This window comes from Amblyomma americanum, chromosome 6 (assembly GCF_052857255.1).
Source record: "Amblyomma americanum isolate KBUSLIRL-KWMA chromosome 6, ASM5285725v1, whole genome shotgun sequence".
NCBI classification, from domain to species: domain Eukaryota; kingdom Metazoa; phylum Arthropoda; class Arachnida; order Ixodida; family Ixodidae; genus Amblyomma; species Amblyomma americanum.
In genome coordinates this window covers 1012174-1026889 of record NC_135502.1, presented here as the reverse complement: position 1 = coordinate 1026889, position 14716 = coordinate 1012174, and the positions used below count along the sequence as shown (strand labels likewise).

Genomic DNA, 14716 nt, shown 5'->3' with positions numbered 1-14716 from the left:
ACAGCCAGAAATATTTTTCAGGGGCTGTTATATGCCGCCGGTAAAAAAAAAAGTAAGGAGAGAGCCTCAATGATGAGCGAACCGGTGCTGAACCGGGGGCGTTGTTACCAGCTGTCTGCGTCCCTACGCTTACGTATGCTGAATGCGAGCATTTTATTTATTTATTTATTTATTTATTTATTTATTTATTTATTTATTTATTTATTTATTTCAAATACCATCATGGCCCTGAGGGCATTACTGAGGGGAGTGGAACAAGACGTACAATAACACAGATAACAAGAAATCGAAAAACGTTCAAAGGTTACAGCACTACATATGGCTCACTGCACTGAGTTTTACAGATTTCAGCAATTGTGCGCCTCCATGGAAAGCCAGAAGAAAGAAAAAGAAAAAAAAGCAAGAAAAAAACAAGAACCAACACGACAAACTACAAATAAGCAAACACAGAGTTCATGTGGGACTATGGACCGAAGGGCACACATGTCATGAACAAGATATGCAGGCACTCAACTTTTTCTTGAAATGCTCGAGATCGTCGGTGAGCGCCACATCTGCTGGCAAGTGATTCCACGCGGATGATGCAGTTGGAATGAAAGAATTTCAGCGAGCGGTAGTGTGACAAGGTGGAACGCGCAGTTTGCGACAATTTAGACTGTTGCATCCGCACATTTAGTTGAGCGTATGCGAGCGGAGACACAACGACATGGATGGATGGATGATGGATGGATACGGCTAACCCTTTAAATCGGGCGGTGGCTCAAGCCCCCTAGCCATGACTTATGAAATTTTACTCTTCTCTTGATTTTAGCCACCAATCAGATAACCTTCGCTTGATTACTTCTACCCGCTTAAAATCTACTTTCCCTTCACTGTCCTTAAACCCCAATGCCTTGGATAAATCAGCCCCGCTGCTGTCCATTGTAGGGTGAAGCCCTTTTACAGAAAAGTATCAAGTGTTCAGCCGTTTCCTCCTCCTCTCCGCACGCAACGCACAACGTGTCTATCTCAAGGTACCTGACTCTATATGTCTTAGTCCGCAAAACTCCCGTCCTGGCCTCAAACAACAAATAGCTTCCCCTGCAATTATCATAGATATTTTCTTTGGCAATTTCCTGCTTAAAAGAAAGACAGGCAGATACTTGAGGCCTTACCCTTTGTAACGGGGGCGGGGCACCACTAGGTTGGGCACCCGGACCAAAAACAAAAACAAAAAAACAAGAAGATGGAAGCGCACAAGGAGAGAAAGATAAAACGCACAAAAAAAGAAAAAGAAGAAAAAAAACAAAAAACACGCAAAGGCTAAAGTCAGGAGGTGGGGGTTCGCTCATCGACCTCGTTCACTTCCGACTCTGCGGTTTCGCGCTTTTATGGTGACTTCCAACCGCAGAGTTGGAGCACTTCGGGAGCAACGATTTCTGCTCTTTTCGGAGCAACTGTATTCCCAACGCAGATCTGAGGCACGGACCGCGTCTTCCGAGGGAGCGGTTGCCGAGCCGAGATTGCTCCGTGGAGCAGTCGGGACTGCTCCGCCGAAATCGGCGGATCCGACCGGAAGTTTGCGTGACGTTCTTTTTCAGCGGCGATAGCGGCGCCCTACATGCTCTGGCCTGCATGCTCTGGCCAGAGCAAGTGTACTCCAATCGCAATTTCAGGTCGCGCGCTCTGCGCCGGATTCAGGCGCTCTGTCACAGAGCGCGCAGACCGCTCCGGGCCTGCGGTTGGTATTCACCAATAGACACAGTGCTCCACCAAAGTGTTAGTCGATGCTTGGTTCGCGGCACCCCTTCGCTCTTGACCTTGGAGCTGTCTCCGTCGTCCACTGCAGGACCGTGAAACCCGAGCGCCTGTGGGAATGTGGTGCCCTCTGTCGGCATCGGATGGAGTCTCTGGCACGACATCACCAGGTGCTCGATGGTCTCCTCCGCGTCGCCACACGCTCGGCATATTGCTGCCTGTGCTTCTGGTGTTGCATCGAAGCGACGGCGGTACACCAGTGTTCGCAGCGCTCCGGCACGGGCCTCAAACAGCAATGCGCTACCCAGGCCTCAAAAATCTTTTCGGGTCCGATGCTGTTTTTGCACTCGCGGTACACAGCCAGTGTCGGTTTTATCCGCGAGCGCCTGCAGCCATTGGCGATTCTTTTTCCTGGACCCGTCTCCTTGCCTCCTGTTTCTATGCCGTTGCCGATTCGGCACTTATGGTTGTCAGGAAAAGTCCATACTTGCCTTCTATCTTGTGGAGGCGCTTCACCCATGTAGTGCGTAGGCATGTCGCAGCGAGGTATTCGAAGACCCGCCTTGCAAATCGGTTGCGGCTCATGAACTGCAGTCGACCGCGGTACTCCAGCTTGCTGCATGCCTCCCTTGCCTCAAAACTAGACCATCCCAGGTCGCCTTGAATGGCTGCATTGGCCACCCGTCCATGACATCCGAATGCAGTGCGGCCGACCTCTGTCTGCGCTCTAACCAATTTCTGGTGGCTGATGGGAGGCAGACCACCGCGTTGGCGAATGCGAGTCCTGGCACGTGCGCGAGCTTCCAGAGGTCGCGGACCATGGTGTACTGGTGGCACCCCCACAGGCACTGACGTCGGAGGATGCATTGCGCTCGAAGTGCAGATTGACGGACCTTGGCCTCGTGCAGTCTGAACATGTCAGTTTCAGCACAATTTATGCCCAGGTATTTATAAGATCTGTCGACTGTCAGGGTCTCTTCATTCAACATCAGCGATAGCTGATCAGTCGCCTCGCCTGCCAGCTGAACAACCCTGCATTTTCGCTGGTTGAACTTGAGGCCAAGGCTTCGCAGCTCCGCGGCACAAATGTCTAGCATTTTTTGCACATCCTCTGTGTTTTCTCCCATAATTACCAAATCATCAGCAAAGGCAAGACCCGGCAGTCGGCTGGAGTTCTCGATTTCTGTGGTGCTGTGCTTAAGGCCGAATCCCAGGTTTGCCTGCAGGAGTGCCATTTCCAGTCCAGACACATACAGGAGGTAGAGGAGGGGAGGCAATGGGCATCCCTGTCGAAGCCCCCTGTGTACGTAGACCCGTTCCGAATGCACATTGCCAAAAACGGCTGTGACTACGTTTTCCCTGTACAACCTCTTTATCGTCTCGAGAAGTGGTGGTGCCATTCCCAGAGTACCAAGGCGATGGAAGAGTTTCGTGCGGGACGTTATCATAAGCCTTTTCGACGTCCAGAAAGCAGCAGATGAGTCTCCTGCCTTCCTTCCTGGCAATGTCTGTACAGCTGGTGAGTACGAAGAGGTTGTCTTCTAGCCGTCTGCCCGGACGAAACCCATTCTGCAGCTCCGTTAGGACGTGTGCTGATTCTGCCCATACGCTGATCCAGGCTTTCAAGACTTGCATGAAAACTCGGTACACCACGCTGGTGACCGTGAGTGCCCGGTAGTCGCCGATGTGGGCTGCATTGCCGCCGGGCTTCAGCAGGAGCACCACCCTGCCATTGCGCCAGTCCTCGGGTATGTCTCCGCCGTTAATAATGGTGGTAAACAACTCGGCCAGCTGTTCTTGGACCGAGTAGCTTTAGTAGGCGAGCTGGTATTCCATCGGGTCCCGTGGCTGTGCAAGCGCTGATGCGGCCCAGTGCCCGGTTCATGCCTGGCAGTGTGACCTCCCATGCGATGTCTGGTTGGTCCTGGGATGGAGCTGAGGGCGATGACCCTTCAAGCTTGTCCTCAGGCATGTAGGCTGGTGGCCCATAGAGGCCGGACAGGTAGTCCATGACGTGCTGTTGCAGGTCGGTGATGGGCTGTCCAGTGGCACTATCGACCATTTCTGTTGGCCCCACCCTTTCCCTGTCTAGGGAGCTGACATACCGCCAGAATTTCTGAGCCGCCGACTTGCCCTCTGCCCGCAGGGTTTGCATTTGCTTGAGATTTGCGGCAGCCAACTTCGCCTGCACCAGTGATTGCATTTCATGTTTGCGTTGCAGGTACATGTCCCACGCCACTGCTGCTGCGCCCTGGTCCTTATCTTTCACCGCCCTGCGATGGGCGCGGTTCGCGTCCCGGCGCGCTTGCCATGCCTCTGCCACCTGCCTGTCCCACCATGGCTTCTTGTAGGCTTGCCTATGTCCCTTGTGGACCATATGTGAGCGCATTATCGCACGCAAGGCTTCCATGTACTCGCCGTATGTAGCGGCTCCTAGCCGCCTCTGGCTCTCTTCGAATTCCTTGGCGACGACCTCCATCTGCCTTACCGGAACCCAACCAACCAAGTTATGTCCAGTGGATATTCAAATAATATCCTCCACAAGATATCAGATGTCCATACGATGTTCACAAATGCTCATATTACATCCATGTAATGTCCATACAATGTTCATTTTGATCATAGTGGATGTCCATATAATGCTCATATTATGCCCACATGCGACGATTCCTAGACATTCAGAGGACGTTAACCAGATATTCTGCCAATCTATTTTCAGGTTGGGGGCTGGATGCTGTACCATTTATTTTGTGTGCTGTACAGCTTACAACAAAACCAATATGATGCAAGATATGACAGAGAGATACAAAGCAAAAACCAACAGTTGCTCATTACACAGGAAACTTCAATATTTTGTACATGATCTAGGAATAACATTTCAAATAACAGGTGCATTATGAGAAAATTACACACTGGGCTCTGATCAATGCAATAACATAAACATGTCATAAAGAAGTGTCATTTTCTGGTATGCAAGTTACTTGAAATGTCATTTCCAGTACGTGCAAGATAGAACATTCATGTGTAGTGAAGTCATTAGTTTGTGCTCTCTGTGACTTCGTGATCTTTCATCATACTCATTCTGTTCTTGTAAGCTGTACAGCACATAAAATAACAAAGGGTAATCAAACAGCTGCAGTTCTCGTTTCTTCAGAATATTGAATCTCGAGGCAGTACGCGGGCAAAGAATATGCACAGCACAGGCTTCGAGTACAGAAGAACGTCAAGGAATTCAATCACTTGTTTTGCCCTCAGCTATACTTTATTGCCCAGTAGCCATAATGATCAGCGTCTCTTGCTGCGCATTCTTTTACTCCAGGTCCTCGGAGGCCTGCGAATATAACAGTGCATTGTGTTGAACAGTAGTAAATGACACAGCAGGAAATATGGACAAAAAATGGGTGCACAAGATAATGCAAAAGCTAATGTTTCATCCAACTGGCTTAGTACCTTTTCTGAAAAGTAATGAGGAAAAAGCATGCGGTAGAAGCCAAGTACACAAACGTGCATCCACTATAACCTCTAGCCTTACCAGAGGTAAGACTAAATCCAGACAGGGGTTTTAGAGTAAAAAGATCACATGCAATAGCCTGAATGCTTAACATGAAGAAAGAAACCCAAGCCTCAGCAAACAAACACAAGGATGACAACCAAGAATTTAAAGTACATATATGCAACCATACTTTTGCAATGAAGTTAGAATGTGCACAGCAATAGTGAATAATGTTGGCTGGCGACTGCATTCGAATAAAACTCAAGAATGAAGTGGCAAATGCCTTCTCAAAGCAGGCCCTCCATCCACTAGCATCAACAGAGTCTCATGACATGGGTGTTACCCCATTTGCACCAGCTAGTGTGACGTCGTAGATGAAAGGGGATTAACCACTATGGCATGATAATCGATCCCCGCCTTTGGATAGAGGAACATCTGTCGCTTTGTTCTTAATCCGTATCCAAAAATACTGCAGTGGGACAGTGGTGCCAATCACAGCAGGCTTTCAGCAGGAATGAGCATGCGTATATCACCATATTGGGTGACGTATGCTGATTTCATGTGTGGTTGATGCATGCAAGTATGAAGTAGCAGGTATAACAAAGTGCGATCAGAGCCAGTTGTGGTGTATTGAAAAAGACAGAAGACATCTTATGGCAAAGAGTGAGGGAGAATATTTGGTTTTTTCATGTCTATGATGTTTGCAGTAAGCAGGCAGGATGAAATGCACTGAGCAGGTGTGCACATTCTTGAGGGAATTTATAAGACCAGCCATGGCCCACATAGGACAAGGATATCGTAGATTAAGCCAGATATAGGTAGGCCTTTTCAGTTTCACTGGAAAAAATTGTGTAATAAATACAGCAGCATGCAACTAGATTTTCATGCTAGGTAGTCAATATTAGACTTCCATTAATTTTTGTTAAAGGTTGTAATATCTATGTCAAAGTACATGTATGCTAGGGAGAAGTCAAGGTGACTATATTTTGAAAATAATAGGGACAGGGTGACTGGTTATGAGAAATGCTCAAATTTATAAAGTAAAGCTCCATACTCTAGCGAAACCATTACACAGTGTTATTAAATTTAGTCCGAAGTGATGCAATGTTAGAACTATCAGAACAATTAGAAGCAAAAAATAGTAGAACTAGAAACAACACTGAATGAACTGCTAATGCAGGTCAGAAACAATAAACATGCTAAAGCACATTATTGACGCATGCCTGAAAGGGTGGGAAAACCATGAGCTGGTTGCATTAGCAGTCATATGTTATGTAGTTAAAAAGGAAGTCCGTGATCCTGTAGAGAACCAAGTAGTCAATGTTGCGGTGCCTTAGTTTTATTTCAGAAACCTGGAGCTTAACAGTGAGAAATGACTTGAAGACATCTAAGAACAAAGCTCTTTCCAAACCCAGAAGCTCAGAATGTATGTTATTCATTGTTGAACATTAGAGATTGTTTTTCATGAAAGAATTTACGGAATCGAAGTTGGGACAAGTGGGAAAACAGGTTTAAATGAAGCGAGTCAATGAGGCCAAAGAAAAGTGATTGACTGAATTTTTTGTGTGTTATGTGAGGAAGAAAGATGCGGCAGTAGTTGGTAATTGGCCTGTAATTAATGAAGAACTAGAAAATATTCGGTGAAAGCTATTTGCTTTCTGTAGTCATGACTATAACTGCCTAAAAATAAAGTACGAAAAACAGTTTCATACCAGCTGTTTGTCTTCATGATGCAAAATGCATCTACTGAGTGGCAAGATGCATGAGGCTATTGTTTCTCTGAACATGTTCTCCAAAATATCTGAAATGGAACAGCAAAGAGAAATGGTCATGCCCTGCTGCATTATAAGAGGTTTACAACCAGCAACTCTCATTGTATACATAAGATGTAAACCCTTGCTGGGTCACACAATCAGTAGGAAGAATTTTCACAGCACAACTTTCATTCTACGCACTGTAATAAAATAGAAAATTTCAGAAAAAGCAGTCAAAGCCACGAGCTGAAACAAAAAGTATTCAGTAGTCAATTATTTTGAAATGTGCTGCTGAAATAAAAGGAAATTACAAGAAGCGAGAATAGACCAAGTTCCCACAAAAGTTTAAAAGCACAAAGATGAAAAAAAAAATTCCGGGTACAAAAAAATGCAGAGTTAGACACAAGGGCTTGACTAAACGAAGGCAGATAACAGTGTATTTGGCGCTGTTAGCAAATTTTACAGCAACACAAGATCTGCAAAGACTCTGTCTTCTTGAGCCGCCGGAGAAAGGAAACTGTCCCCTCCCCACCCCTTCCCCTGTAGTAAAGGCCATAGTATGCTGGACGGCCGGAATATGCAGTGGAATGTGCGCCATCAAAGTGCAGGCTATTCCAACAATTGTTAGAGGGCACAACTAACTGCCAACAACTTTGTGTGCCTTACAACTGAGCACTGAAGTATCATGCGTGCAGGCTGTTAAGGCAGAGAAGTGGCACAGAGCGCAGCCATTCCCGCGAAACTACTTCGGGGACAAATCGAGCCACAACTGAACACCACAGATTTTAAATCCATATCTGCACTCCATGAACTGATAAACCGGATGATGAAATTGCCAGCATGGATGTCGTATGGAACAACCGGCTTCCTGTCGAACAAAGTAGATCAGCGCTACACTCAGCCTTTTATGAAATGATCCGCAACGATGGGCTCTTTCAATTTGTGGATTTTCCGACTCGCTTATGCACAACTGGTGCAAATGTCTTAGATTTGCTTTTTAGCAATCAAAATGGTACAGTTGAATCTGTTACAGTGGCACCGGGAATAAGTGACCATGAAGCTGTTGCCGCCACTGTTTTTTGCAAGAAACCCGAATTTCAAAAAGGGCGTTCAAGAAAAATATTTCTGTACGAGAGAGGGAACTACGATGCTGTAAAGAATGCTTTAGTAAATTACTTTCCTTTGTTTCTCAGTTATAGCGTAACGTGTGACGTGGATGGCTTGTGGATCGCATTTGGACAAGCTTCTCTACTTGATTACATCGTACGTTCCTTCTAAGACTGTATCAGGGAAACTACGCGCTGACAAACCGTGGATTTCAAGGGAATTACGTAGATCCATTAGAAGAAAGGCCACACTGTATAAGAAATATCGTAAAACTAAGAGCCCCTCCTTATTCACAAAACTGAAGTTATTGACGTGTTCGCTTAAGACAGAACTGAAAAGTCTTTATCCGAAAAGATAAGGGTTAATCCAAAACAAGTGTGGAAGCATATTAAAAATACTAAAAAAGATAACATTGGAATTCCGTCTTTGGTGCACAATAACAGCGTTGTGGCAGACGACTTGAGTAAAGCTGAAATTTTTAATGCGTATTTTCACTCAGTATTTGTCAGTGATCAAGCAGATCTCAATTTAGTCACGCAAAATTTCACACACTTGCCGGAAATGGAAGATGTAATGATAACTGAGACGGGTGTGATGACGCTGCTGTCTAATCTAAATTCCCATTCTGCCCACGGCCCAGACGGTATATCTAATCATATTTTGAAGATATGTGCAATAGAAATAGCTCCATTTTTGGTCGCAATATTCAATAAATCCCTGGATTATAAAAAACTCCCAAACGACTGGAAGCTTGCAAATGTAACGCCAATACATAAAGATGGTGATCGCGCAAATATATGCAATTACAGACCGGTGTCCCTCACCTCTGTTTCTTGTAAAACACTGGAGCATATAATATATTCTGGTCTTATGAAGCACCTTAATGGTCATGATTTCTTCACTACCGCTCAACATGGTTTCCGTTCGGGCCTATCGTGTACAACTCAGCTCACCGAGTTCATCCATGATGTTGCGGAAGGTATAGATAGGGGTGTTCAAATAGACACAGTTTTTCTTGATTTCCGCAAGGCTTTTGACGTGGTTTCGCATTCTCTACTCTTAACAAAGTTATCGTATTTAGGTATACCTTCTAGACTTCTTGGATGGATTCAAGATTATTTGTATGCACGGCGACAACGGGTACTTATTAACGGTGTCACTTCGCAGTCTGTTCAGGTTTTATCGGGTGTGCCGCAAGGCTCAATACTTGGGCCTTTGTTGTTTCTTGTTTTTGTAAATGATTTGCCGAGTGAACTGTGTTCCCGTGTTAGGCTGTACGCTGATGACTGTGTTCTTTACCGTTCTGTCACGTGCGCAAATGATACCATTCTGTTGCAGTCTGACCTTGACAAGGTATGTGCGTGGTGTGACAAATGGAAGATGACTCTCAACACCAGTAAATGTTACCTCATGCAGTTCACAAACAAAAAAAAGAAGATATGGGGCAACTATAATCTAAATCAATCTGTTCTTCAGACAAAGGACAGAGTAAAGTATCTCGGTATCACATTTACAGCGAAGTTGGATTGGACCGCACACGTCGACGCGATAACTGCCAGGGCTTCCTGCGTTCTCAACCTTTTTAAAAGAAACTTTAAACATACGACTCCACGCCTAAAAGAAACATTGTACTTTACGAATGTCAGGCCAATTCTCGAATATGGATGCGTATGTTGGGACCCGTTCACAAATATTTTAAAGGACAAGCTAGAACGAGTTCAGAAGCGGGCAGCAAGGTTCGTAACTGGGAATTACAACTTTAAGGTTAGAGGTTCTGAACTTCGGGAAGCTCTTGGTTGGAAGTTATTATCCCACCGAAGAAAAGTTTTTAGGATAAAGTTTTTGTACGACATTTACAATAATAAAACAGGAATAAAAGCCTCTATTTAAGGCAACCTCACTACGTTTCGAGTAGAAGGGACAATACCATGAAAATTAGAGGGTATAACTGCCGGATCAATACATTTAAATATTCATTTTTTCCCAACACAATAAGTGACTGGAATCTGCTGCCTAATGAAGTGTTTGAGAGCGAGAATTTCCAGGCAGCAATTGACCTTGCAATATTCTGATTATGCTGCTGTCAGTGTTGGTTCTGTGTCTCGGGTGCAATCAGAATGCTTTTATCTTTTGGAAGTTCTTATCATTTTTCTGTAACTTTTATTTCTGTTTTGTTCTCTTGTGCTGTATTGAATTTTACTGTTAATGTACTTACCCCCCCCCCTACAATAATGCCTCTCAAGGCGCTGTAGGTACCTTGAATAAATAAATAAATAAATAAATAAATGCCACAAACGAACACTAACACTTTGTTTGACAGAACAGCGTCATAAACACTCACCATTATTGCTGTTATCCGCGTAATCCTCCAGTACTTGCACCAGTGAGGGCTCAGGACTGTGTACAACATGCACAACAAGCTTGCCGCCACAACGAAGAAAATGTGAACTCGCGAAACAACAAATAAAAACTTGCGAAGAAACGCTGAAAGAAATCACGAAAACGTTGCGGCCGTCGCAACGAAACTGGTAATGGCGCTTGGATTGGATTGGATTGGATGTGAAGCTAGCGTCGCGGCTAATGACGGTGCCCATGGCCGTAAGGCTGCTTAGTGTCAAGAGAGTTCTAATTATTGTTCTGGTTTTGAAATCGCGGCGTTTGTGGCTGTCGGTCTAACTTGAGCAATTTCTTTAAATAATCATACCGCACATGCATTCGCACGCATAAAATAAAATCAGGGCGTGCAATAGTCGACTGCTTGAAATAATTAGTTCCTGAAAATGTAAGACTGCGAAAGCAGGAATGATTAAAATCTAAAGGTAGCATAATTTCAGCATGTTCATGCCTTCCATAACAACAATATCTAGTTCTGCTAAGTTGTTAGCACATTTCCAAAACTTTAAATGTGCTGAAAGAACATCATGCATATTCGAATATCCTCTGAATATCCACTAACTGATATCTGAATCCAATAGTCCCCTCAACATGCAGAGGATATAGGATATCAATACATGGACATTGGACGTTATGACCATTTGTGGATATCCTCTGCATATCTATGGTTTACTGGGAAGGTAGAGAGCTTTCAACCGTTGGGGTCTGTTTTTCCGACGATATGTGTGGGTTAAGTCTAGACGCAGGCGATTATGGTTAGAGTCACTGGAAAAACTCTAATTATGGTCGCATAATGGCGCCATCTGGTTTTTAGAACAGGAACCATGTTTGTCAACAAACCAAGAATCTTATTTTCGTTTTTACATTTTAAGATATCGATGGGCGAAAAAAGGCCGCAGGGAAGGGGAGAAACCACAGCGCTCAGAAAATTTCGGGGGGTGTCCTGACCCCCCTCCCCCTGGCTACGCCCCCTGCCAGACAACAATTTTCTTGCTCGCAGCCTGCACAGTCCTTTCTTGAGTGTCCCAGTGTCACAAATAGAACCCGCCGTAGTCTCAGTTCCTTGGACTTTTCCTAATACTGGCGAGCATTCGCTTGTCGCATATTTTTCGCTGCTTCTCTACAACGGCCCACTCGCCAATATGGGAAGAGGTCCGAGTATACAACCCGGCAATACCGTTCGACCATGCCCGCGTGTTACTCTCACATTTTGACGCCTTCCTCTCTGCCACGGACAGGCGCGCCCAGAAACGGATTAATTCATCGCGGCAGTGAAAGAGGTCGATCGCTAAACTACAAAGGCCCGCTTTGTGGTATGGCCCAGCGTCTGGGCCGTCTCTGACGATGCAGCTCGAACTAGTCTAGCTCGAAACCGGTTATGTAGAATAGCTTCTTCGCGTGCCAACACGGGAGCGTACTGTAACGGACAAACATTGGGCGCAGAATAGAGAGAGATAATTTATTTTATTTCAGGACAGATATCGACTGTTCAAAATATATACATGGCTTGGAACACCAAGTCCAGATGTTTTTCCAGTTGAGCGGACGCTAGCGGAGACGAGAGTATTTCGAGAAGGGCAGAAATTTCCGCAATCTGTGCGCAATATTACGCTGGCCGATTCGCGCGCATCCATTAGCAGAGCTAGCTGCGCACAGGTGCTGCGCGCATACGTACAACATTTTAACTTACTGCTATCGCCCTCCCAGTCATACCTTTACCAAGCCTGCAAGAAAATGCGCATGCACTGCATGAGTGTGATAAAGATGAAGTGTGGCAAGTGCGCTGCACGCACTCGCGCGCATGGGGGGAGAAGACGACGAAGTAGGAGAATGCAGATCGGCTCGACCGTATGCTACGTGTACTGTTTCATTGCTAATTGTCATTAATACGATACAACATATTTTGGCGACGAGGATGCTGTTTTGATTCGGGACCTTCACGTGGCCTGCTCACCATCCGTCATGAGCTTTTCTGGGCTTCAGCCACCACCACCCTTCCTGCCGACTCCTGGTCGTCCTGCCCTTCCATGGGAGCAATGGGAGCTGGCGTTCCGGAATTTTATGCTGGCCTCTGGTGCCTCTACTCTGGGCGCGGACAGGCGGAAGGCCATCCTGCTGAATTGCCTCGGACTGGAAGGTCAGCGCATTTTTTATACACTGGCGCCGCCGTCGTCCACTCCAGCGCCTACAGCTGCGGCTTCGCACTCCGGTGACGAGGCGCCCCGCCTTGACGAATTTGATGCGGCGATATCCATCCTGTCGGAGCATTACAAATCGTCCGTGAATGTAATCGCCGCACGTCATCGCTTTCGCCGTCGAGTTCAGGCTCCAGGAGAGACAACCGATGAGTACGTCGCTGTCCTTCGCAGCCTTGTCGGCGACTGCGGGTTTGGGACCATGGCGGACGATATGATCAGGGACCAGCTGGTGGAGAAGACCTCGAGTTGCCATCTGCGTGAGCGCCTACTCATGGAAGGCTCCTCCTTGACTCTGTCGCGCGCCATGCTCCTTGCTCGACAGTGTGAGCAAGCTTCCCGGGAAGCCAGGGAATTGGCTGAGGAGGACGCTCCAGTACATCGTGTGAGATGCGAGCGCGGATCGAGACAAACACCACCTCAGGCCCATGCTGCAAGTGCCAAAGTCTACCATCACAACCTGCTGCTGCAATACCAGAGCGCATGTGCTACCGCTGCGGCTCTACAACTCACCTAGCGAACAACCCTGCATGCCGAGCCCGCAACCGCAAGTGTCGTCGGTGCGGCAAGGTGGGCCATTTCGACTCTCTCTGCAAGTCGTCCGACCGTCCTGTTCAAGTTCAGCAAGTTGCAGATACTGCTGACACATCGTCGATGCCGGATGGCTCCAGCAGTGCGTCTATTCTCAATGTTGAAAGTCAAAAAAACGGAATTTTCGCCTCAGTCCTGATTGAAGGCAAGTTCATCCGCTTCCTGATTGACACCGGCTCATCTGTGTCAATTATTTCTGAAGATCTATACCACCGATTCTTCGCTAAATGTTTCTCGCTTAAATCAACTGCAGTTCAACTATTGGACTATTCTAAGTCTCGGATTATAGTCCAAGGGTGTTTTGTTGCCACAGCAAAGTTCCACGACCGTACCGCCTGCATCCTGTTGTACGTTGTCTCGGGAGGCACAACGCTGCTGGGCCTGGATTCCATTGCCGCTCTACAAATGAAGAACAAAGGTGCATCGTTGGAATGTCTTTCCATGACACCTGATACGCCTCTGTTACCTCCTGAGCTACGTCCACACTTCGAACATCTCTTCTCCAAGGAACTCGGAGTTGCTCGTGGCTACGTGCACAAAGTCAGAGTGCAGGATTCCGTTTCTCCTGTTGCTTGCAAGCTCCGACGGCTGCCGTTTGCCATTCGTCAGCAGGTGTCCGAGGAACTCCAGAAGCTTGAAGCTCAAGACATCATTGAACGGGTCGACGCTTCCAAGTGGATTTCACCCATAGTCGTGGCTCGGAAAAAAGATGGCTCCATCCGAATGTGCGTCGATTTGCGTGAGCCGAACAAGGCTATTGTGGTCGACAGTTTTCCTTTGCCTCAAACGGAAGAACTTCTACATAGCTTGGCCGGGTCACAGCGCTTTTCGAAGTTGGACCTTGCCTCGGCTTACCATCAAGTACCACTTAGCCCTGAGAGTCGGGAATTGACCCCATTCATTACCAATGATGGCCTCTTCCGCTTCAAACGAGTGTGTTTCGGCCTTGCTTCGGCGCCTTCGGCTTTTCAGAAGATGATGCACTTAATTTTAAAAGGGTGCAAAGGTGTCCTCTTCTACATCAACGACATCATAGTCCATGGCACCTCCCGACAGGAGCACCTGACCAACCTTCGTGCTGTTCTCGAGCGCCTGTCCCAAGCCGGACTCAAGCTCAACCACAAATGTGTCTTCGATGTTCCGAAGCTCACTTTCTTGGGGCATGTTGTCAGCGGTGAAGGACTGTTTCCGCTTTCTTCTGCCATCGAGGCGATTACGAAGGCTCCGACTCCATCTAACATCAGCGAGCTTCGCTCCCTCCTTGGACTTGCGGGTTTCTACTCCAAGTTTATCCCGCAGTACTCCGACGTCGTTCAGCCTATGCGCGCCCTACTTCGAGGCAGCGACTCCGCCTTCATTTGGACTGCTGCTGCGGATTCAAGCTTCAAACTACTGAAGTCCATGTTGACGTCATGTGACGTGTTGCATTTTTTTGATCCTGCCCT

General features: G+C 46.7%; 1 protein-coding gene across 1 annotated transcript; it reads right to left on the bottom strand.

Annotated features, from left to right (window-relative positions):
• Positions 1-4984: 4984 nt before the first annotated feature.
• LOC144094514 (uncharacterized) lies at positions 4985-10841 on the bottom strand. The gene is made up of 3 exons (XM_077628433.1): positions 10433-10841; positions 6943-7031; positions 4985-5068 (listed from the first exon to the last, which is right to left on the bottom strand). Exons 1-3 carry the CDS (start codon positions 10683-10685, stop codon positions 5048-5050), a joined length of 363 nt encoding a protein of 120 aa, XP_077484559.1. The 5' UTR covers positions 10686-10841; the 3' UTR covers positions 4985-5047.
• Between the last annotated feature and the right edge of the window lie 3875 nt (positions 10842-14716).

What these genes read in the sequence shown, in the direction of transcription:
- LOC144094514 (XM_077628433.1), bottom strand. Translation starts at nt 10,685, where the DNA reads ATGGGCACCGTCATTAGCCGCGACGCTAGCTTCACATCCAATCCAATC. An exon ending in CGCGGATAACAGCAATAATG is followed by an intron (nt 7,032 to 10,432) that starts GTGAGTGTTTAT and finishes GTTCCATTTCAG; the next exon opens with ATATTTTGGAGAACATGTTC. An exon ending in ATCATGAAGACAAACAGCTG is followed by an intron (nt 5,069 to 6,942) that starts GTATGAAACTGT and finishes TTATATTCGCAG; the next exon opens with GCCTCCGAGGACCTGGAGTA.